Source organism: Macaca nemestrina, chromosome 6, assembly GCF_043159975.1.
Source record: "Macaca nemestrina isolate mMacNem1 chromosome 6, mMacNem.hap1, whole genome shotgun sequence".
NCBI classification, from domain to species: Eukaryota; Metazoa; Chordata; class Mammalia; order Primates; family Cercopithecidae; genus Macaca; species Macaca nemestrina.
The window spans coordinates 34588159-34614560 of NC_092130.1; the positions used below are offsets into that span (position 1 = coordinate 34588159).

Below are 26402 nucleotides of genomic sequence, written 5' to 3' on the forward strand. Positions count from 1 at the left end.
TGACAATCTAGTCTCAGGGTCTACCTCCTCCATTGGGCAGACAATCAGCACCAGCTGTGAGTGGGATGCATGCACTGTTGGGCCTGATATCCCAAGACAAGCCTCCACCTAAGCTAGTTTACAAACCATTGTGTAGTTTGAAGCTTCGCCATCAACTCGGGATGCCCGTAAACTTTCACTAAATAGACACTTTTCTAGGTAGTAGGGTTGTGGGAAGGGACATGGGATCTGAAGTTAACTGTGTTAATAGTGGCCCTGTCACTTATTTTTGTGTGACCCTAAGTCAGTTTGCCTCTTTGAACCTCAGTTTTTTTAATCTGTAAACTCAGGTTAATATTATATACCTTCTAAGACTGTTGTGAGAATTAACTGAAAGGCATGCATATAAAAAACTTAATACAATGCTTTACCACAATAGGCTCTGAAAATATGTTAACTGTTTTTTATTAATAATCACCTCTTTTTTTTTTTCTTGAGACAGAGTCTTGCTATGCTGCCCAGAGTGGAGTACAGTGGTATGATCTTGGCTCACTGCAACCTCCGCCTCCCGGGTTCAAGCAATTTTCCTGCCTCAGCCTCCTGAGTAGCTGGGTTTACAGACATGTGCCACCACACCCAGCTAATGTTTTATATTTTTGGTAGAGACGGGGTTTCATCATGTTGGCCAGGCTGGTCTCGAACTCCTGACCTCATGATCTGCATGCCTCAGCCTCCCAAAGTGCCGGGATTACAGGCGTGAGGCATATTAATAATCAATTCTTAAATACCATGTTTTAAGAGACAGAGCCAGACTGTCCTGAAATATGTACGTGTACTAACCTGCTGGGCCTCTGAGATTCTACCATTTAATTTATTTCTTAGTGTTATGGCATACCCTGTTGATACTCATTGTTAATAATTTAGGTAACAAACTGTTGGTTTCTGGCATGGGTTAGAAGAACAGCTCAGGGGGAAAGCACTGAGGAGAGGAGGTCAGAGAAGGATGGTAGAGTGTTTGGTTTCACAGTGCAGAGTGTAGGGTAGCAGGGTGAGACAGGAGGCTGGGAATTTGGGAGGCTTCTGCTTCAAGAGCTTTGAATGTCAGAACTGGGGTGGGGATGGGTTCATTCCCTTCATTGCCAAGTGGTTTATGGTGATTGAGTGCCACCTAGAAGTTAATGAATTGCAGAGTCTTGGAGTTGGCTGGGGCTGGATTTTCACAGTGGTTATTTGACTTCTCAGCCACTGTGCTTTTTTTTTTTTTTTTTTTTTTTTTTACTTTAAATGGGAATAATAGGGAATAATAATGGTGGTTGTAGTAGAACAGCATTATTGTTACTAGTGTTAGTACTGTTTACTCACATTTGTTGAATGCTTACACATAGTACCTTGAGTGCTGTCCACATGTTGCCCTATTCAACCTTGAGACAATTCATGAAATAGGTATTATTAACCCCATTTTACAGAGAAGAGCAAACTTCACAGAACTTCAGGAACTTACTACATGGGTGGGTAGGCAAGATAAAAGAAGATGTGAATGTAAATGGTCTAATTCCAGGAGCCACACCTTTGTTCCCTGTCTTGAAGATATATATATATATATATATATATATATATATATATATATATATATATATATATATACACGCACACACATACACACATATATATATATATTTTGTGAGTGTGTGTGTGATTTTACACTTGTAAATACACACATTCATGTTAAGGCTGAAACTACATAGCATATATTGAGAGCTCTGCAAATTGCATTGGTTTTCTGTGGAGGCAGTTATGTAAATGGGTTCAGACAGACAGCATGGGAGTGACTACATAGTCTGGCATGGTGGAGCAGCAGTGAGTCAGGAAGTCTCTGCAGCAGCAGCAGAGCCAGGGAATTGGGCAGGAGTGAGTGGGCCATCTGACTTGAAGACCCTGTGTTTCCTTTGGGACCCCTATTTCTGTGCACTTACAGGAGAATGCTAAAAACATGATTAGAACTGAGATGTCATCACAACAAGAGTATCTGTGGAAACTTTTTTTCCTCCTCAAAGACACTTTAATTAGATTCGCATCATGAAAACAATTAGGCAAGATTTGCCATACCTAACCAGTCAATAATTCAAGGACAGGATCTCATTAAGAGCTTTTGCTTTCCTGGAAACTGCCGTTTTGAGGATTCAGCACTGGTGGCTGTGTGCTCTGGGGATTAATTCCTGATCCATATTTCCCCTGAACTTTTTTATTTTCTCAAATCCAGAAGAAAACAAATTTTTAAATGACTGTATAAGCTGCCCTTCATTTTCACAAAGGTGTTCTGGGATTTGAGTTGTGCTTTCTCTGTAACAGTTCCATTGGGTTCTGTTTTGAATTACACCCACTAAGTGGACAAAGCAAGAGATGGGACTCAGATACAGGTGCTGCTTGAGTGGGTCAGCCTCACTCTCAGATTTTGTAGGTGGCTTATCCCACAGCCAGGTGAAGGTTGTCTTCTGTTGACCTGAGCTGGTGGAACTCCTGAGACATCTGGTTCATTTTCCCTGACACAGGTATTGAGATGTACTATACATTCTTCCCTTCTTTTGCTTCTTCACTTTCTCTTCCCTACAACTCTTTCCATCTCTTCATTCTTTCCTTTCTAAATGCATTATTGATTTCCTACCATGGGCTAGTCTTTGCAATTGGAATTGAGGATGCAATGAAGAAAAAATAGATACAACCATTTAGAAAAACATTTGGCCTGATCTATTAAAGTTGAAACTGTGCATGTGCTATGGCCCAGGTAATTGACTGCTGGATACTCCAGAGATACTTGTGCACATATATATCTGGATACATTATAAGTGTTTTCATAATAGCACTGTTGATAATAGCCATAAGCTGGGTCCATTCTAAATATCTTCTGTAGAGTGGATAAATAATTTGGAGTATTTTCAATCAGTAGAACACTATGTAGCAATGAAAATGAACAAACAACAACTACATGCAACACTGTGGATGAGTCTTATACACATAAAACTGAGCACACGGGCATTATTCACCCTGCCTTAATAGGCAGTGACATGATAGGTGTGTGCTTAGGAAGTTGGCTTTTGTCAATATGGAATATAGGGAATTCATGCTGGAGACAGGACGCCATTGGGAGGCACTTTGCAATGGTCCTGGAGAGAGATAATTCCATGCCAAGCCAAGGCAGTAGCAGTAGCAAGGAAGAGAGTAACATGGATTGTTGAGGGATGTTACAAGTGAAATAAGCACAATTGGGTGACTTATTGGATGTTTGGATTGATTATAGAGAGGGGACCATCTAACATGTTGCTAAGATTTCTAATCTCATGGACTAGAAAGACAGTTGTCATTCACTGAGAGCAGAGGAAGACTAGGATTTTGAGGTGATAGCTAATGAATCCTCATGACATTAAGCTATGTGACCTTGGGCAAGTTATTTAACATCTCTTTGTCATAGTTTCTTCATGCATAAAAGAGAGAAAATAATTTTCAAAGCATAGCAACCTCAGAAGATAATACAATGTCTGATATAGAATGGACACTGTTACAATACTGAGTTTTGAGGAGTAGGTATGACCCTGAATTTGTAATACCATAAATGTAATGGAGAGTCCTCCCTGTAGGCTTCTCAGAGATGAAAAACAGGTGAAGGAAACCTTGAATCATCCTTTTATGTCTTGCATATGATGAAACACTATGTACTTCAAGTACAGGGTGAGGAGAAAGTCTTAGGACACAGCTACAAAGAAATGAGATTACATAACGTGGGAAAAGGAAAGCCAAGAGGTGATTTAACAAGACTTTGAATGAAGAGGAAGCCAGAAGTTAGCAGGTACCATTGCTGAAAATGGTTTAAAAGGCACAGAGTCATTTATAAAATGCCTTATTTATTTATATAAAAGTGATACTCAGGGTCTTTTTCCTCAATAGACATTTTTTGGCAATTGTCAAAGGAATACGTATTTTTTTAAATAGAAAATTTATAAACCACTAAAAAGAAGAACAAAGCACGTAAATAACATATAGTTCTAATGCCCTAATGTTGTTAGCATGTTAGCTCTGTTCAGTTACTCATCTGTCCGTCCGTCCGTCTGTCCATCCATCCATCCATCCATCCATCTTTTTTTAAAAATGAAGCTGAAATTAAACCATATGTTGTTGTGTAAACTGCTGTGTTTTGCACGGAACTTAAATGGAGATGAATTCTAGTGTGAGGGATTTAGGTTAGCTATTTGTAGTAAGAAGAGTGTCTGATGTGCTTTATCAATGAGTTACTGAGGGAAAGTGCAATATTTTCTTCTCTGGCAGTCTTAAAATATAATAGGATAAACTCTCATCTCATTGATGGCAAGGGCATGACCCTGTTTTACTGCCCTGTTATTCTCTGATATGTGGACAAAACTCGAGAGTGCTTTTCTGAGGACTTACTTCTCCCAAAAGTGGCAGAAAGCAATATTGGTTAGAATATGATGTAAGAGACTTTTATTAATCTCTTACCTACATTTGCCTTCAGGACTGGGGACTGAAGAGTTCATCTCTCCCAAGAGTGTGAGACTGCTCAACTTTTCATTTCTTAATATTAAAATCACTGTAAAATTGTATTCTGACTAATCCAGAATAAAGACGGAAACGATTAGTGTCACCAGGATACAGTTTTACACGAGCAAATCATTTTAAATAGGCTTAAATCTAAGAGGTAAAAACTGCTTAGATGGAAGGTATTTATGTCAGATTGGATGGGATAACTCCTCTGTGTGTGTGTGTGTGTGTGTGTGTATGTGTGTAAGAGAAGGTGAGGAAAGGGAGAGGGGAGAGGGAGAGAGGAATTCTGAAGGCTTCCTTTTATTGTATGCCTGATCTAAATGTAGAGGCTACTGCTATTAGCGAGGTCTAATTAAGAGGTTTTAGTAACCATTTGACCAAAATGACAGTTTGCCGGATCCAGCGTTTTCTCAGATTTTTGTTTGTTTGTTTCAGTGCATGTGCTCACATATGCATGCATATAAACACATGCCAACTATATATACAGGAGACGTGGCTCTCATTTCCTTTCCACAGAGATATAAGGTTGGGAAGATGTATTATGTGTTGAATATTTTTGATTACAAAGAAATTGAATTAATTAATTTAACAAATGCTCATTGAACTCTTTCAGTGTAAGCACTGTGGTGAAAATGGGGGATAGGAAATTGTCTAAAAGCATCAAGGAATGGCAATGAGCGTTTTAGTCAGTGGTGCAGGTGTGACTATTAATCTATACCTGGTACTTAGTGTCCTCAGAAGAGACACCCCCTTTACCTTCAGGGTAAAGCCTAAACTTCTCAGCCTGAGGCCATTTGCAACCTTGTCTTCAATTATCCTTTCAGTCTCATATCCTAACATCTCCCACACCCACCTTATGCTCCAGTCATTCCTGTGGGAAGAATTTATCAAGCCCCATACCATGTACTGGGCAGTTTTAGATAACTTGTGGCTCCTCAGACATGTCTCTTCCTTCATGCCTCCTTACCTGGGTCCTTGTGGTTTTCCTCTGATGGAATGCTTCACCTCCAATTGCTGACACTCTCCCACTTGTCTATTTGTCTTTTCCACTAGCCAGTGAGATCCTGGAGGAGAGAGACCATCTCCTTCTCTGTGGGCCTCTAGCAGTCGGTATGGCACTTAGCATATAGTAGCCATGCAGTCAGTGTGTTGAACAAATGAATGAATGAGGCAAAGTTAAATGTAATCCAAATCTTTAGTGGTGATGAGCTCCCTTAGCTTTTGTTTATTTAGGAAAGTCTTAATTTCTCTTTCATTTTTGAAAGATAGTTTTGCTGGATATAGTATTTTTGTCTTGTAGGTTTTCTTTTTTTTTTTTTTTTTTTTAAATTTCAGTATTTTTAATATGGCATTCCATTCACTTCTGGCCTGCAAAGTTTCTGCCAAGGAATGTACTGAAAATCTTATAGGAGCTTAATGTGATGAGTTGTTTTTCTCTTACTGCTTTCAAGATTCTCCCTTTTTCTGTGACTTTTGACATTTGATTATAATGTGTCTTGGTGTGAGTCTTTATATATATATATATATATATATATATATATATATATATATATATATATTATTTAAGTTCTAGGGTACATGTGCACAGTGTGCAGGTTTGATACATAAGTATACATGTGCCATGTTGGTTTGCTGCACCCATCAACTCATCATTTACATTAGGTATTTCTCCTAATGCTATCCCTCCCCCAGGCCCCCACCCCATGACAGGCCCTGGTGTGTGATGTTCCCCACCCTGTGTCCAAGTGATCTCATTGTTCAGTTCCCATCTATGAGTGAGAACATGCGGTGTTTGGTTTTCTGTCCTTGTGATGGTTTGTTGAGAATGATGGTTTCCAGATTCATCCATGTCCCTGCAAAGGACATGAATGCATCCTTTTTTTATGGCTGCATAGTATTCGATGGTGTATATGTGCCACATTTTCTTAATCCAGTCTATCATTGATGGACATTTGGGTTGGTTCCAAGTCTTTGCTTTTGTGAATAGTGCTGCAATAAACATACATGTGCAGAGGTCTTTATAGTAGCATGATTTATAATTCTTTGGGTATATACCCAGTAAATGGGATTGCTAGGTCAAATGGTAATTCTAGTTCTAGATCCTTGAGGAATCGCCACACTGTCTGCCACAATGGTTGAACTAATTTGCACAGGTGTGAGTCTTCTTGAATTTATCCTAGTTGAAGTTCATTGAGCTTTTTCAATTTATTTGCCAATTTCCTCCCTCAAATTTAGGGAATTTTCAGCCATGATTTCTTCAAATAGGCACTCTGTTTCTTTCTCACTCTCTTCTCATTCTGAGATTCCCATAATGTGGATAATGATCTGTTTGATGCTGTCTTGTAAGTCCCTTAGGCTCTCTTGACTTTTCTTTATTCTTTTTATTTATTTTTTGGTCCATGACTCAATAATTTCAAATAACTTATCTTTAAGTTTGCTGATTCTTTCTTCTGCTTGATCATGTTTGCTATTGAATGAGCCCCTCTAGTGAATTGTTTTTTAGTTCCATTATTCTTCAACTCTGGAATTTCTCCTTGGTTCTCATTTTTCTCATAGTTTCTCTTTGTTGATAGTCTCATTTTGTTCTTGCATTTTATTTTTTCTTAATTCCTTTAGTTGTCTATTTTAGTTCATGGAGAATTTTAAGATGCTTATTTCAAGTTCTTTGTGAGGTAATTCATAGATCTCTGTTTCTTTAGGGTTGGTTTCTAGAGATTTGTTTTGTTTCTTTGATTGGGCCATGTTTACTTGTTTCTTTGCATGCATTGTGATCTTTTGTTGAGGTTCGGGTATATGAAAAAACAGCCACTTCTCCCGGTCTTATGGACTGGCTTCATATAGGAAAGACCTTCACTGATGAACCTAGCTTGAGATTCTGGGGGCCTCTCAAACCTTTTTGGGGGATGCAGCTTCTCTGGGCTTGTGGGTAATTTCCCAGTCAGAGAGGACTGCCCCTGTTCTCAAGAGCCAATGATCTTTTGTTACCCTTTGTGTCCGTCTGAGGTACTGCAGTCTCTCTAGTGTAACAAGCCACCATGCTTGCTTTTGAAAGTATATTGCCATTTTCTTTAGCACTCTGAGTCATGCCCCTCTTAAAGACAGAATGTTGGATGCACAGTTAGCACTTTTCTATCCCTTCTGAGGGAGAAGCCAGAAGCTGGGAATTTTTTCTTGATTGCGTTACACTATGCTAGGTGGGAGGGAGCTATCATAGGTAAAAGTAACAAAGTGTCTTATCCGCTTGGATGTGGCTCTTCTTGGCTTTGCACTCACCTGGGGTGCTGCTAATTCTTGAGGGAGTTCTCATAAAGGCAATTTGGTTTGTATATTGTTCTTAAGTCATTATCTCTGGGGGTAATGAGGGCTTGGGACTTCCTATTCAGCCATCTTACTTCTATCACTCAAGTGTAATCTAGATCCCTGTTTTATGACATGAAGATAATTTATATTGATATAATTTTGATAATTAAAATTGGTAGAGATGGTGACATATCTCTTCTGTCTCACCCCCTTCTCCAATCGAGGATTGAAAAAGTCATTCCCGGTTTCTGGTTTTCTAATCTTGTCTCTATCTGACTCTATTTAGTAATAGTAGCTAACATTTAATAAATACTTATGTGTCAGGAACTCTTCATATTCCTGTGATGTGTGATAAGTCATTTACTTGCCACAGTAGTTGTAAAAGAAAGATACTATGGTCGTTCCCATTTTACATGTGAGGAAACCAAGTTATAGAGAGTCGAAATTATTTACCTAAGGTCATATCATTGATAATTACCTCAGACTCAATTTTAACAAGAGATTTTGCAGCATGAGATGAATATTCTTTAATTTGAATAAGACTGTTGTTAGTATTATATAAACTATAAATTACTTTAAACAAAATCTTCTTATAACAGGCAGTTGTTGAATTATTATGGATATTATTTTGTATTGATTATAAGTGGTAATTATGCAGCTAGAAATGTCTGTCGTTTACATATCCAAGCATAGAATGACATCGAAGATGTGTTTTTTGTTTTTTGTTTTTTTGCAGGACAGAGTTCATTCAAAGAGGCAGGATTTCAGTCACAGGAGCTGGATTTCTCAACTGCATTTTAGAAACTTTTGCCAGCACATTCTTAAGACAGGGAGCCCAGAAGGTAACTTTATTTCTGCTTTGAACCAACATTAATTTTAAAAAACAATAGGAGTTCCAATAGGGTTATTGAATAAGACTCATGAACAGACATAATGAGAAAAACATATAGTTAATAAACAAATATATGCAAAAATAATTACTCTCAAAATTATTACATAAATTCAAATCAAAGTAAAACTAAAGTGCCATTTATGGCTCATTAAATTAAAAATATGCCAATGAAGAGTATGTGAAAATTTGGAGCATACTTATAATCTAATTAAAAGAAATAATCAGAATGAATAATAATGTATAGTATGATGACAACTATTTAATAAAGATAATGATAGTTAATATTTATTGGGCACTTACTATATACTACTGACTGCTAAAAGCATTTGTATTTATTAACTCATTTAATCCTCACAAACCTTTGCAGAAGCTATTACTGTTGTCTTAATATTATGGTTGAGGAAAATACAGAGACCCCAATTTTCCATTCTTGTAGTTTTCAAACTCTATTCTCAAGGGAGCTTAGGCTTCCATGAAAGTGATTCAGAAGTCATGTTGGAGTTCTAAGGTCCTGTGTGCTCTATTTTAAGTAGAACTGTTCCATTTTAATCTGTCCTCTATGATATTCCATATGACATTTATATCTCCTATTTTCTTGCCTTAATAGCATTATTTTTAAAACTTCATGTCAAAACCCATGGCTTATGCATCTTTATGTGCTTATTGCAGTGCTCAGTATAGAGCAGTTGCTCCAAAGTGTTTTATTATTGTTATTAATTGCAATGATAATTATACTCACTTATTTCCAGATTTTACTCGGGACTCATTTTGTTTTGTGGGATAGAATTAACCGCTGGTATAAAGAACCATTGTTATGACCCTCAGAGACTTCCTAGTAATGGACCCTTGTTTTCATTTTTGCATGTCTAGGTTCAAGAATGAACCTGTACTAGGAGGCGTTCATTTGGGAGGCTGAGGGCGGTGCATGAATATTCAGTACTGTCGTGTACACCATAGACATACTGTCATGATTGATGATGTGTTCTTGCTCCAGTTTGAGGTGGTTCCTGGTGCATATTCAGACTGGTCCAGCCTCTTTAAACTTGAACTTGAAGGGAGTAGTTGAACTTCCAGAAGATGTTATGTCACCTTCACTCACTCAGACATTATTGCACATTTTCCTGCTATATTGCAATTTATGCATTTGTAAAAACTCCCATGTTCTACAGCATTGCACTCTAAAAATAGTGGAACTGATGAGAAAAGTAATTTCATTGCCATGTTTCTTACTGAGTTGACTTCTTGTGCATCCTTTAAACTCTGTATGATAATAATAGTAATAATAAATTGAATTTTTTAATAATACAGATATATTAACTAGAAGAATGGGATTTTTTTGAGAGAGAGGGATAACATTTAGCTGAAGCAGGGTTCAAAGTTCATGTTCCCTATCATCAAATTGATTGCAAATGTTCATTTATAAAAACCATTCTTGTAGGCCATATAAAAACAGGTGGTGGGCTGGATTTGGCTTGTAGGGTATAGCTAACCCCTACTTCAGATAAATATTATTTCATTAACTAAAGTGGGTCTGTATTTGACGCATCAGCTAATCTGATGAACCTAATAATGACTTTTAATTGCACAGTGGTTATGTACATTCTGATCCTCTGAGATACATAGAGTGAAATTTTTTTCCCCATTTTATTAATGAGAAATGACTTGAAAGATAAGCATACCCGATATGTGGTAACTGCTTTCCCTGCTTCCTTCCTCTTACAAATATATATTGAGCACCTGCTTTGCACTGGGCACTGCGTTAAGTGTGAGCTAAATGTGTTTCTTCAAGGTCACAGAACTAGCAAAGCGTGGAGTCTGGACTCAAATCCACATCTTTTGTCAAGAAGAGTTCCCTCTTGCCACTTTACTATGCAGCCCTCAGATGAATGAGGTGAAATCCTTGCCTACCTAGCATCACAAACTTCACTTATACTTTTGTTCATTAGATGAATTTGTGTTGTGGTTACTCCCTTTGGATTTTGTTAGGTCTATTTGGTTGCAAGTAACAGAAACCACTTCAGGCTAGCTCATTGTAAGTGTACAAGGGTGGTGAGGCTGGCAGGCTTCAGAAAGGTCTTTACTGGGAACTGAACACTGCCAGGAACCCAAGTGGTATTCCTTCTTCAGCTCTTGTCTGTAAGACTATATGTCTGTTTTATTCCACTCTTTTTGTGTAGTCTGGTTTTCTCTGCTCCCCAGGCCATATAATGGAACATGGGCCTCCACTGTCAAGCATACATATTATATATTGATAGAATTCTCACTAATAATAAAATAGCTTATTTTTTTTCTTTATTAATTCTTTAGGAAGGACTCTCATTGGCCTCCCATAGCTCAGGCGCCACCAGGAAGATGGAAGTCAGGTTGTCCAGTTATGGCTCATCCTCTGCCATGACCACATGGACCAGGGTTAGGGGGACACTTCTCAGGGGAAGGGGTTGTGGGGCGGATATATACTCCCCAACATTTCTAGCATGATCCCACATTTGATTCTATGTTCCTTGATGGCAGAGAGGTGGTTTTATTCACCTTAATTCTTATTCCCTCCTCCCAACCTGTAGTACCTTGAACAGAATTCCATCCATTCGTGTGGGAATGAGTAGAAAGGAAATGCCCAGGGAGGTTCACAGTTGGTTTCTGATGAATATTATCTGGAAATAATTAGGTGACTTCAACTTCTTAAAGTGATTCCTTTTTATTCTCATTTATTATGCTCAGAAGTAAGAATATATTTTTCCTGCTAGCTTTTGCCTTTTCTGACTTACTTTTTCTTTTTGAAGAGCCCACGTTTAATTAGCTTTTTGATTTTAGGAGCCATTTATGCTTAAGTGTCTTTTTTCTTTTATCCAAGTGGTCATGTTTTCCAGTATCAGCCTGACTTCCTGATAAACCCTCACAGCTGAGCCTGCATAAATGGTTTCTGTGGAAGTCACCGTAAGAGTGTTTTAGGTGACTTTATTTTCACTTTAGGACTTATCCCTGAGTCTGTTGAGTAGTGGTAATGATGGGATCTGATATCTATTTTTTCCAGAAAAATCAAAACTAGGTACTCACAAACTTTTTATTTTTATGTTTGTAAATTAAAAGCTGGCTTTAGCTATGGATCCCCAAGCTGAGGTCATAGGTATTCTGTGCCTCTGAGGACTGGCTCAATTGCTTTTTTCTCCCTTCGCCACTCTTAAAGGGAGGTAACTTGGAATTTGGGAGCCTTTGTGTCACAAATGCTGACTTTTCACACACCAGTCAGACCCCTCCTTCCTCCTGGAGTGGAAATCTGTGGGCAGGAGAACTGGGATTTCCCTTTGGCAGTCAAGTTGACAGATGTATCCTTGAAACAGAAGTGGTTCTGAACTTACAGCCCTCTGGACTCGCTCTCCTCACCTTTGTGACCCAGCACAAATCACTCTGGCCCTCCCTATTGTCAGTTTAATTATCTGCAAAATGGGGATTTTAATGTGTTCCCACAGATACATGTGAAACTAAGTTTGATAGCTTTCTGTAAGTTGGTAAACACAGGACAAATATACAAAATATGTTTTAGTTTTCAAGAATTAAAACTCACTGCCACATACTTCTTTAACATATTTTCTTTTTATGGTTATATATTTTTTATCCCCCTCAAATTCATGTAAACATATATAGGCTAGACAACTAGATTTTAAGTTTAACTCTACCAGCACTTTTTGAGTGTCACCTATGTGCCAGGCATTGGGTAGAATGCTGGAGACACAAGTAAGAATTAAGACGTAATTCTTAAGATAGAGATTGTGCCTTAAGCAGCTTTACTTCTGGGACATCTAGCTCAGGGCAGAAAGCAGGACAGACAATGAATAAACATCTGCTGATGCAGAAAATTTATCGAGCCTTGCTTGGTGTTCAGTGCCAGCACTGTGATCACTGCTGAGAAGCATATTAAAATAACAGCTAGTGCTTATAAGAGCTTAGTAGATGCCAAGCACTGTCCTTGGCATGCATTACCTTATCTGATTTTCTGGACAACATAATGAGATAGGAATTGTTATTTTCATTTTATGCATAGGGAAACTGAGGTCCCAAATGGCAAAGCAGTTTTCTCAAGGTCACAGGATTAGTAAGTGGTGAACCTGAGATTTGAACACAAGCCTGTCTGACCCCAGAGTGCTCTTGATCTCTGCAGCACAGAGCTGCATCCATGATCAATGCACTTAAGCTACCTGTGTGGGGCAAGCTGTGTGTTCTTGATATAACCAGAGTAAGGCAATGTGATGCACAGTAACGACAGAGGAATGCAAGCGTAGGGAGCTCAGTTACAAGAGAGGAACTTGGAATGGGCCAGAGGAATGGGGCCATGCTACTTGAAACGGCCTTTGAGGGGCAAGTGAATGTCTTCCCTTCTGTTCGGAGGCCCCAGCATCTATCGTCCACACTACAGCTGGCCTGAACTCCATGCAGCTCAACACTCTCAACAGTGCCATGCAGGTTGAGAGTATGTTAGCTGATGTTTCTCCCATTTTTATTGTAATGACATATCCTCTTTTCTGCTTTTTTATGTACTGCAGATTTATGAAAATACTTTTGTATTAAAAAATAGTATTAAAAATTTGTTTTTCATTGTGGCAAAATATACATAGCAAAAAATTTACCATTTTAACAATTTTTAAGTGTACAGTTCAGTGGCACTAAGTACATTCACATGTACTTAATGTGATGGTGATGCAGCTGTCACCATCATCTGTCTCCAGAACTTTGTTCCTCTTCCCAAACAGGAGCTCCTTAGCTGTTAAACAATCACTTCCCATCCCATTCACCTCCTAGCCCCTGACAACCACCATTCTACTTTTTGTCTCTATGAACTTGGCTAGTTTAGTTATGTCATATAAGTGGACTAATACAGTATTTGTCTTTTTGTGACTGGTGTTATTTTACTTAGCATATGTTTTCAATGTTCATCAGTATTGTAGCATGTGTCAGAATTACCTTTCTTTTTAAGGCTAATATTTCATTGTTTGTATATATCACATTTTGTTTGTCTAGTCATCTGATATGATTTGGCTATATGTTCCCACCCAAATCTTACCTTGAATTGTAATAATCCCCATGTGTCAAGCACGGGGATCAGGTGGAGATAACTGAATCATGGGGGCTGTTTCCCCCATACTGTTCTCATGGTGGTGAATAAGTCTCGTGAGATCTGATGGTTTTATAAATGGGAGTTCCCCTTCACAAGCTCTCTTGCCCGCTGCCATGTAAGACATGACTTGCTCTTCATTCACCTTCTGCCATGATTTTGAGGCCTCCCTAGCCATGTGGAACTGTGAGTCAATTAAACCTCTTTTCTTTATAAATTACCCAGTCTCAGGTATGTCTTTATTAGCAGTGTGAAAACAGACATAATCCATTGGTGGATTCTTTTTTTTTTTTTTTTTTTAATTATTATACTTTAAGTTCTAGGGTACATGTGCATAACGTGCAGGTTTGTTACATATGTATACTTGTGCCATGTTGCTGTGCTGCACCCATCAACTCGTCAGCACCCAACAACTCGTCATTTACATCAGGTATAACTCCCAATGCAATCCCTCCCCCCTCCCCCCTCCCCATGATAGGCCCCAGTGTGTGATGTCCCCCTTCCCGAGTCCATGTGATCTCATTGTTCAGTTTCCACCTATGAGTGAGAACATGCGGTGTTTGGTTTTCTGTTCTTGTGACAGTTTGCTAAGAATGATGGTTTCCAGCTGCATCCATGTCCCTACAAAGGACACAAACTCATCCTTTTTGATGGCTGCATAGTATTCCATGGTGTATATGTGCCACATTTTCTTAATCCAGTCTGTCACTGATGGACATTTGGGTTGATTCCAAGTCTTTGCTATTGTGAATAGTGCTGCAATGAACATACGTGTGCATGTGTTTTTATAGCAGCAAGATTTATAATCCTTTGGGTATATCCCCAGTAATGGGATGGCTGGGTCATATGGTACATCTAGTTCTAGACCCTTGAGGAATCGCCATACTGTTTTCCATAATGGTTGAACTAGTTTACAATCCCACCAACAGTGTAAAAGTGTTCCTGTTTCTCCACATCCTCTCCAGCACCTGTTGTTCCCTGACTTTTTAATGATCGCCATTCTAACTGGTGTGAGATGGTATCTCATTGTGGTTTTGATTTGCATTTCTCTGATGACTGGTGATAATGCACATTCTTTCATGTGTCTGTTGGCTATATGAATGTCTTCTTTTGAGAAATGTCTGTTCATATCCTTTGCCCACTTTTTGATGGGGTTGTTTGGTTTTTTCTTGTAAATTTGTTTGAGTTCTTTGTAGGTTCTGGATATTAGCCCTTTGTCAGATGAGTGGATTGCAAAAATTTTCTCCCATTCTGTAGGTTGCCTGTTCACTCTGATGGTAGTTTCTTTTGCTGTGCAGAAGCTCTTTAGTTTAATGAGATCCCATTTGTCAATTTTGGCTTTTGCTGCCATTGCTTTTGGTGTTTTAGACATGAAGTCTTTGCCCATGCCTATGTCCTGAATGGTACTACCTAGGTTTTCCTCTAGGGTTTTTATGGTATTAGGTCTAATATTTAAGTCTCTAATCCATCTTGAATTAATTTTCGTATAAGGAGTAAGGAAAGGATCCAGTTTCAGCTTTCTACTTATGGCTAGCCAATTTTCCCAGCACCATTTATTAAATAGGGAATCCTTTCCCTATTTCTTGTTTCTCTCAGGTTTGTCAAAGATCAGATGGCTGTAGATGTGTGGTATTATTTCTGAGGACTCTGTTCTGTTCCATTGGTCTATATCTCTGTTTTGGTACCAGTACCATGCTGTTTTGGTTACTGTAGCCTTGTAGTATAGTTTGAAGTCAGGTAGCGTGATGCCTCCAGCTTTGTTCTTTTGACTTAAGATTGTCTTGGAGATGCGGGCTCTTTTTTGGTTCCATATGAACTTTAAAGCAGTTTTTTCCAATTCTGTGAAGAAACTCATTGGTAGCTTGATGGGGATGGCACTGAATCTATAAATAACCTTGGGCAGTATGGCCATTTTCACGATATTGATTCTTCCTATCCATGAGCATGGTATGTTCTTCCATTTGTTTGTGTCCTCTTTGATTTCACTGAGCAGTGGTTTGTAGTTCTCCTTGAAGAGGTCCTTTACATCCCTTGTAAGTTGGATTCCTAGGTATTTTATTCTCTTTGAAGCAATTGTGAATGGAAGTTCATTCATGATTTGGCTGCCACATGATTATCTCAATAGATACAGAAAAGGCTTTTGACAAAATTCAACAGCCCTTCATGCTAAAAACGCTCAATAAATTCGGTATTCATGGAACGTACCTCAAAATAATAAGAGCTATTTATGACAAACCCACAGCCAATATCATACTGAATGGGCAAAAACTGGAAAAATTCCCTTTGAAAACTGGCACAAGACAGGGATGCCCTCTCTCACCACTCCTATTCAACATAGTGTTGGAAGTTCTGGCTAGGGCAATCAGGCAAGAGAAAGAAATCAAGGGTATTCAGTTAGGAAAAGAAGAAGTCAAATTGTCCCTCTTTGCAGATGACATGATTGTATGTTTAGAAAACCCCATTGTCTCAGCCCAAAATCTCCTTAAGCTGATAAGCAACTTCAGCAAAGTCTCAGGATACAAAATTAATGTGCAAAAATCACAAGCATTCTTATACACCAGTAACATTGGTGGATTCTTGGGTTGCTTCTGCCTTTTGGCTATTGTGAATAATACTACTATAAACATGGGTGTATAATGTTCCTGCTTTAAATTCTTTTGGGTATATATATATATAGACCCAGAAGTGAAATTGCTGGATTAATTATATGTTTAATATTTTGAGGACCAATTTAAAGGTTTTTAAAATTTTTTAAGTTAATTTTTTGTTTTTAATTGACAAATTATAATTGTATATATTTATGGGATACAATGTGGCATTTTGAGATACACACACACACACACATATAATGTGGAATGATTAATTCAAGCTTACTAAAATATCCATCACCTCACATATTTAACATTTTTTGTGGTGAGATCATTTGGAGTTTACTCTTAGCAATTTTGAAATTTACAATATATGCTTATTAACTGTAGTCAACATGCTATACAATAGATCTCAAAAACTTATTCCTCCTGTCTAACTGAAACTTTATGCCTTTTGGCCAACATCTCCTCATTCTCTCTCACCTCCCCCAGCCTCTGATAACCACCATTCTACTCTCTACTTCTATGAGTTTAACTTTTTTAGATTTTACATATGAGGTATTTGTCCTTCTGTGCCTTATTTCACTTAACATAATATTCTCCAGGTTTATCCATGTTGTCACAAATGACAGAACTTGCTTCTTTTTAAGGCTGACTAGTACTCCACTGTGTACATATACCACATTTTCTTTGTGCATTCATCCATTGTTGAACACTTAGGTTGATTCCATATCTTGGCTATTGTGACTAATGCTGCAGTGAACATGAGGTGCAGCTGTCTCTTTGACATACTGATTCCAAATTCTTTGGATAAATACCCAGAAGTGGGATTGCTGGATCATATGGTAGTTCTATTTTGTGTTTTTTGAAGAACTTTCATATAGTTTTCCATAATGGGTAATTTACATTTCCACCAACAGTGTACAAGGGCATCCTTTTCTCCGATTCTTGCCAACACTTTTTATCTTTTATCTTTTTTATATCAGCCATTGTAACAAGTATGAGGTGATATCTGATTTTGGTTTTAATTTACATTTCTCTGATGATTGGCGCTGTTGAGCATTCTTTTTTTCATATACCTGTTGGCCATCTGTATGTTTTCTTGTGGGAAATAACTATCTGGTTCTTTGCCCATTTTTTAATTGGATTATTTGTTTCCTTGCTATTGAGTTGTTTGAATCCCTTGTATATTTTGGATATTAACCCCTTACCAGATGTATGATTTGTAGATATTTTCTTCCAATTTTCAGGTTGTCTCTTCACTCCATTAATTGTTTCCTTTGCTGTGCACAAGCTATTTAGTTTGATGCAATCTTATTTGTCTGTTTTTGCTTTTGTTCCCTGTGCTTTTGGGGTCAAATCCAAAAAATCGTTGCCTAGACCAATGTCATTGATTTTTTTCCCTTATGCTTCCTTCTAGTAATTATATAGTTTCAGTTCTTATGTTTAAGTCTTTAGTTCATTTTGAGTTGATTTTTGTATATGGTGTGAGATACAGGTCCAATTTTATTATTCTGTGTGGATATTCAGTTTTCCCAGCACCATTTATTGAAGAGACTCTTTCTTTCCCATTGTGCATTCTTGGCATCTTCCCTGAAAATCAATTGACTGTAAATGCTCTGGTTCATTTCTGGGCTCTCTAATCTGTTCCATTATTCAATGTGTCTGTTTTTATGCCAGTATTGTGCTGTTTTGATTACTATAGGTTTGTAATGTATTTTGAAATGGGGTAGTGTGATACTTCCAGCTTTGTTCTTTTTACTCAAGATTACTTTGGTTATTTGAGGTCTTTTGTGGTTCCATGTAAATTTTAGAATTGTTTATTTTATTTTTTGTGGAAAATGTTGTTGGAATATTGATCTCTATCATTGCATTGAATCTGTAGATTGCTTTGGGTATTATGGATAAGTTAAAATATTAATTCTTTCAAGCTGTGATCATGGGGTATCTTTCCATTTATTTGTGCCTTCAGTTTTGTCCATGTTTTATGCTTTTCAGTGTAGAGATCTTTTACCACCTTGGTTCAATTTATTCCTAAGTATTTCTTTGGTAACTACTATAAATGAGATTGATTTTTAAATTTTTTTCAGAGAGTCTTTGTTAGTGTATAGAAATGATACTGATTTTTGTATGTTGATTTTTGTATCCTGCAACTTAACTGAATTCATTTATCAGTTCCATTTTTGGTGGAGTCTCTACGGAGATATATATATATATATATATATATATATATATATATATATATATAAAATCATGTTGTCAGCAAACAGAGATGGTTTTACTTCCTACTTTCTACGTGGATGCCTTTTATTTCTTTCTCTTGCCTAATTGCTCTAGCAAAACTCCCAGTATTATATTGAATAGAAGTGGCGAGAGTAGACCACTTCTTTTGAGATAGTTGTCTATCTGTGTGCGTGACAGCAATGGGGTATACCATGTCTGTGAATTTTTCTCAATTCTATACAGAAGAATGAATATATGCTGTCAGCCAGTGAGCACTGGTGGGTGTGCCATACAGTGTGTTCCTCAATCTGAGAGGCATTCACTCATCTCTTGACTGTGCCATAGTCTCTCTCAGCCTTGATTTCATGTGCTGGTGGATAATTTTGACCCATGGTGGCCAACAGAAGATAGTATATTGGAAGTGCCAAAAACATGCTGAAGACAAGTATTTGCTTATCTCAAGTCATGCTAAAATATGTAGTTATCTTTTAATATGCCTTGAGATAAGTAAGTACATTCAGAAAGCAGATCAAAAAGATAAAGTTCTGAAGGAAAATAGTGGTTGGTAGAAATCTGGGACACATGAAAGGCTTCATACACATTTCTGCAGCTTTGGGAGATGGCCCAACCACTGTGTGAAGCAGAGCTGGAAGATAACCAGGCCAGAGTCAAGTCATGATCTCAGACCTCAGGGACCCAAAGAGAAGGAAACAGAGACATCACTGATGCTCTGCAGGTGCTCACCAGTTGAGGAGGGCTTTCCTTAGGTCAGTGTTTCTCAACCCTTTTTTCATTATCAACCCCTTCAGGAGCCTTTTTAGACAATTTCCGCCTAATTATTCTTTTCACCATGAAATTTTAAGACCATAGATATACTGATTATTTGTTCATGCACTATATTATGTTCAATTTATACATAAAAAGTGAAGATAGCTGGGTGTGGCGGCTTGTGCCTAGAATCCCAGCACTTTGGGAGGCTGAGGTGGGAGGATCACTCGAGCTCAGGAGTTTGAGACCAGCATAGGCAACATAGGGAGATCTCATCTCTACAGAAAACCAAAACAATTGGCTGGACATGGTGGTGTGTGCCTATAATCCAGGCTGCTCTGGAGGCTGAGGTGAGAAGATTGCTTGAGCCAGGAGGTAAAGGCTGCAGTGAACTGTGATGGCACCACTGCACTTCAGCCTGGGTGACAGTGAGACCCTATGTCAAAAAACAAACAACAAAAAAAGTAGCCTCTTTTCAGTATTGCCCTGCTGAGACAGTGTGGCATTTACTATTTTGGGCATACCATTTGGGAGCTTTCATCTCTACCCCTCTAAATTGAAGTGAAAAAATTGCTAGCTCCCCACTCCCAAAAAATCTCAAACCAAAAATTTCCAAACGCAAATCAAAAGAACGTTTTGGTGAACCCCACATATTTGCTTACAAATTCCACAGTTTGCTTCTCTGGGGAGGCTTAGGAGATAACATGGGTGATAAAAGTCTTGTTATGCAAGCATTCTTTTTTTAGCCCAGTTTGTCTGAATCTTTAGAGAGTACTACAAGTGCTGTGGAAATGCAGAGCTCTCTTTATGCAATCGCATAGACGTGGTTTTTTGTTTTTTGTTTTTTGTTTTTTTTTTTGAGTTTGTGAAATACATTTTCAATGTGTGATGAAATAATTTGTTATTTCAGCCACTCTCCTGGCAAGGCCCCATTATTAGTTCCATCATTATTCTTATTGTGTTGATCAGGAGGCTGAAGCAGAGAAAAATTGAATTCAACAGTGTGTGAAATATTTGTCACTGAAACAATGCGGGCAAGTCAAACAATTTGAACATCGCTTTGAGGAAGGTCTGGCCTAGACATGCTACAGCTAAAGAAATCAGAATATGCTGTTTCCTTGGGGTGTATGTTTGTTGTTTTAGCCTTATAGAAATCCATTTTAGTAGTGGGAGATAATTTCCTGGGACTCAAGAAAAAAGTGGAGATACTACATATGTAGTTCAAGTAAGGCATTTGAAAAACCTTGAGACATTTGGTGGCACTATTTTCGTAAACTAACTGTATGAGTTATTTATTGCTGTGTAGCAAATTGCCCCAACTTTGCAGCTTGAAACAACGTATATGTATTACCTCTGTTTCTGTAGATTAGGAGTCTAGGCACAGTTTAGTTGGATCTGTTTCAGGGTTTCACAAGGATGCAATCAAGGTTTTAGCTGGGGCTGCAAACTCATCTGAAGGCTCAATGGGGAAGCTTCATCTCCAAACTCACATGGTTGCTGGTAGGATTCAGTGGGCCTCCCTTGGTTCCTTGCCACATGGGCCTCTGTATAGATGATCTCAGAATGTGGCAGTGCGTGTGACAGCAGGAGATTGCTACCAAGGTGAAATATCAAGTTTTTAATAAACTAATTGAAGTGACATCCTTTTTTTTTCTGTATTCTGTTCATTAGAAGAAAGTCACAGCCCACACTAAAAAGAAGGAGATTACACAGGGGCATAAATACCAGGAGGCACAGGTCACTAGGAGCCACATCAGAAGCTGCCTGCCACACTGACCTTATCCAACGTGTATGCTGAGTTGTAGGCAGAAGTGTTAAGTTCTTTTTGATACATACTGGGTATTGATGATAATGAGAGGTTGCTGAGGGTCAGCTGCATCCCTGAAACCTCATTAACAGTTTATGGAAATTTCTGTGACACATATATTGTGACATTTATTAGTCATTTATTTATAAGTAGGCACAAAATAGTTTACCTGTTCTGTAAGTTTGATTAAGTCTTCATCCTTTTGGGTGCTCTGACCATGAATTGCATGAACAGCTCCCTGAAGGCAGAGCAGACAATATTCCAAAGGCAGGATTCAGCTATTTTATAGAGAGCATCAGGTAACCAGAATCTTCTGATACAGTAGCTGGCCCTGGGACCATGTAGGCATAAACTGTGGGTGCCATTCCTAAAGTTGGAGGGTGAAGGGCTTGCTGGATAGAGACTTAGACCCTGATGGCACAAGGATGGGTGCGCGTTTAGAATTTTGAGCTAATCCACATATCTTAAGTTCCATTTATTGAGTTAATGACAGTCCGTTTCTAATATCCATTATGCTAGTTAACAAGCCATTACTTTTACCAGTGCAAATCTGCAATTTTAACATTCCTTGTGCTAATAATCAAAGCCTTTGGTGTCTGACTGAAGTTTCTGGAGCATGAGCTTGCTGATTAAAATGCCCACAGACAACCTCTGGCATGTGAGGCCTGCATGAGGGCATCTGGCTGTACCTAGTGTATAACTTGAACTAACACTCATGCTATCTTAGTATACATCATGTGCTGAAGTATTTTAAAGCAAATTATAGACATCTTAACAATCATATACCAAATATCAACTTCTGAACTAAAAGCATAGTATGCTGTGCCTTTAGAAAGATTGTTGAGTGTGAAACACAGTTTTGTCTGTGTGTTTAACATAGGGATTGAGTATGAAACTTTAGAGAAAAGCTTCTCGGCCATTGATCAGGCTTTCTCACATTCCACAAGCCACACTTTTCTCTCTGACCCTTAACTTCCTCTCTCTAGAATGAAGTGATCATAAACCCTATTTTACGGGATTTTTAAAGGATGAAGTAAGGTTACATATGTGAAACATGCCTGGCACATAGTAAAACCTCAATCATTGTTAGCTTTAAGAGACGTTCTCTGCTAGGAACTATATTTTTATAGATAATACCTTTTAAATACAAACATTTTAGATATACAGTGGTACAGGGCAAGTTTATGGTGTTTCTCTTAAAAATGATATATTTTTATCATTTTCTTGAATTATAAAAGTATTAAATATTCATTATCAATTTTTAATTAAAGTGCAATTAAGATAAAATCATTCATAATTCTAATACTCAGTGTGTTCACAGTTAACATTTTGATGTAGATCTTTTTATATGTCTGTTCATGTTTGCATATGTATGTATATGCATTTGTTTTTTAAAACCAAAGTTGGGATTATTTAGCCCAACTATTTCATTTGTGGACATATTATAAACATTTTTTCTGGGTCATTACATATTCTTTGAAAACATGATTTTTGATGCCAGCATAATATTCCATCGGCATAATAGCTGTTGTTGGTTTCTATTTTTCTTCACTATTATGAGTAATATTGGAATACATTTTTGAATATAAATGCTGTATAAATGTTTGTGCACATTTCTTGTTGCTTTCTGAGCTAAGACCTTTCATGCTTATTGCCAGATTTTCTCCCAAGAGAATTCTGCAAATTTGGCGCTGGGTATCATCCATATTCTTGCTGTATAACTTGAATGAAGGACTTCTTAGAACTTTCATTTATCATTAAGAAATTAGGCTAATCTCACTTCATAAAATTGTTGAGAAGAAAACAAAATTGTAAGGTCTTGTCTTCTGATATCTACTTTGAAGGCTACTGAAAGTTAATGATTCTACCATTAACTAGTTGTTTGATCTTTGTTTCCCTCCATTAATTTTTTTCTTTCGTTTCCTTTCCTTTCCTTTCCTTTCCTTTCCTTTCCTTTCCTTTCCTTTCCTTTCCTTTCCTTTCCTTTCCTTTCCTTTCCTTTTCCTTTTTCTTTTCTTTTCCTTTTCTTTTTCTTTTGTTTTCCTTTTCTTTTTCTTTTTCTTTTTTTTTCTTGTTCTTTTTTAGCTCACCACAACCTCCGCCTTTTGGGTTCAAACAATTCTTGTGCCTCAGCCTCCCAAGTAACTGAGACTACAGGCATGTACCACCATGCCTGGCTAATTTTTTTGTGTTTTTAGTAAAGACCAGGTTTTGCCATATTGGCCAGGCAGGTCTCGGACCTATGGCCTCAAGTGATCTGCCCACCTCGGCCTCCCAAAATGCTGGGATTACAGGTGTGAACCACCATGCCCCAGCCCCGCTCCAAGCCTTTCATACATCCTACCTTGGACCAATTGCTCTGAGGTGCTCAAATCTTTATCTGTGAACTTACTGTTCAGGGTAAGTTACATACAAGGGTAGTCGCAACTCTAAAAAACAGTGGACATTTCAAAATTCAATAATTCTGAGATAGAGGAAAAGAGCAAATAAAACTGTCATTGGAAAGAATAAGAAGTCACAAGTGTGATAAAAGAACAGGGTGTGATAGTATACTGACTGTACATTGGAGACTTGCATTTCCTGCTTGTTCATGTGAATCCTTTCAAGATTCTTTGTTACTTGACCCACATGAAAAAACTGATGAAATGTTTTTTCCCCTGTTCCAGAGGGTTTATTTCCCAGTTCAAATTTACCTCTGTTGATACTTTTTAATCCCACCCTTGAGTGCTCAGATAGATTGATTTAGTTGATATTTATTCATTAGCTGTCCTGAGAATATTACCAAGAATTCTGATTTTTAACAGTTTATTTCTAGACCAGGTAAATCATAGTAGCTGCTGTCTTCTTACACATCTCCCTCTCCATCAGCCCTGCTACTACTGTTACCTCTAGAGTTTTCGTCTGATGAAACATAGCTTTTGCAGGGAAAACAGCTTCGTGGAAATGAGTATTCTGCAAATGATACAGTTTTTTGTTCCTTCTGCTGAGTTTAAATCAATGCCTTTACCTTGACTGTGAAACCTGGGAATCCAAAATCCCTTGATGGCTCATTTGAATTCATCCTCGTTGTAATAGACTTTGCTCAGTGGTAAGCTTTTGGGAATTCCTGGTTGATTTACCAGCTGAAATTCTGGGACGTTACCTTCTATGAAACTAGATGAAATCTCAGAAGTCAAGCTCTTGCCTGAAATGACAGTAAGTGGTTTCCTGAGCTCCAGATGTGTTGGTGCATAGTGATGGGAGAAAGTGCCTCTCCACACAGTGTGGTGGGGAGCCTGTCAACCCAGCCAGGAGTCAGGAGACCTGGGCTCTGGCCCTGTCTTGGCGGCTCTCTAAGGGCTGTGTTGCTTGGACTACTTGCTCTGAGGTTCACTAACATTTTCCATAAAATCAGACTGAACTGGGTAGGTCATTTTCAATTAGGCCATTGTATGACTTAAAAAATTTTTTTTCTCTCCCTTCCTTCAATGTCTGACCAAGATTTTTCTGTCTCACAAGTAGTCTTTAAACCCTGCATCAAAATGCAGTAGTTTAAGCTAACTAGGGATCTAAGAGCATCAGAGGTAATTCATTTAGCAAGTTTGTAGTCAAGGGTTGAGATGGCAATAAAATATTTAAAAATAAGAAATATAATTTTATAAAATGCTAATTAGCAGAAGGCATGGTAAGCATGTGGTAGGGTTGTTACAATTTCATTTTATAATTTGATTCACATAAATATGTTGGCTTATATTTAATCTATGCCTTCTATAAACACAGCCTTTGGAAACTTTGGGGAAGACCAGATATAAGAGTAGCTGTAATTATTGAGTGTTTACCATGAGCCAAGTGCTACACTGTTCTATGAACATTTAGTTTTCCCAGTTACCTTCTGAAAGAGAGACTGTGGTTACTCCCACTTTTCTGTTTTACAGATGAAGAAATATAGGCGCACAAAGGTTCAATTCCATGCACAAAGTCATCAGCCAGTAAGTGGCAGAGCTGGAATTTGAATCCAGGTGGTCTGACCTCAGAGCTCATCATCTCAACTGCCATTTACTTTGATTCCCTCACAGGGAGGTCTGAGTCCCAAAGAGTTCAGGTGAAGGAGACAAGACAAATGCATGACTTGTCTCCATGAGCACTGGGTGTACATATGACATTGAAGTAGATACTTGTTAGACTATAGGGAAAAATGTTCTCATCTTCAAAACACTTAATATGATACCTGCTTTCTTAGTGTTCCTCTACTCTCACACCCATTAGTTCCTCTAATGTCTCCAAAGAGATTTGGGAGCTGTGTTCTCTCTACTATTCTTCCAATATTGGTTGGGATTTCCAACCAATCTATTAGTTTTCTGAACCTGTTATCTCACTCGTTTGTGCTAAATTCAAAGACAAAGACAAAGACAATGAGAAAATAGGAATTCGTGGCCACTATAAATCTTCATGTACCTTGTATAAACCTAAGGCAGGCATAGAATTGAAAGCTGCAACAGCTCTGGCCAGGCTGCATTGAAATACCAAAACAAATTGTGTATTTGGGTGTGTGTGTATGTGTGTGTGTGTGTGTGTGTGTGTGTGTATAGCATATATATACATACATATATAAAAATATAAATATAGGGGCTGCATCTGCACATTGTGTGGACTAAGTGCCTCTAGGAACACATCTGTTGTAAATCAAAGGCATCATTACTTACACCTTGGGCTTGGACTTTTCTAGGCTCTTTGTGTTAAATTAAACCTTTTAATTTGACCAAAAAGACCAGGAAAATGTCATTCAGACATATCAGCTGAGGGACTAATACAGAATTCTGGGTAGAGCTCCTTGAATTGTAAAGGTGATTTCATTTAAGGATACATCTACTAGTTTAGCAACAGCTGTGTCCTTAAGCCCTGCAGCATGCTACTTCAATGCTCCTTGAGCTCTCTGAGGTATCCAGATGTTCCCCTGGAGCCTTCTCCCTCCCTTTGTCTGTGGTGATTTCTCATCCCGGCTCCCCACTCTAAGATAGAATTTCATCCTCCCCGAAAGGCCCCTTTGGTTGTACCCACCCATAATGGGCAGCAGGCAGTGACCCAGGAAGGTGGTGGGGAGGAGGCTGCAGTGTCTGCCTGTTGTTAGGGAAAAAGGAAGCATTGTGTCTAGTGAAGCTGGGTTTGTTGGAGTGACGTTTCTTTGTCACTTTCAGTTTTTTTGAATTC

General features: G+C 38.1%; 1 protein-coding gene across 2 annotated transcripts in view; it reads left to right on the forward strand.

The window, feature by feature from the left end:
- LOC105466934 (PRELI domain containing 2) overlaps window positions 1–26402 on the forward strand; it is a 93422-nt gene that overhangs the window by 43449 nt on the left and 23571 nt on the right. For both annotated transcript variants that reach the window (XM_011716153.3, XM_011716152.3), the window contains one exon: window positions 8567–8672. In XM_011716153.3, the coding sequence (XP_011714455.1) occupies window positions 8567–8672 (106 nt within the window). The remainder of the gene's footprint in view (window positions 1–8566; window positions 8673–26402) is intronic.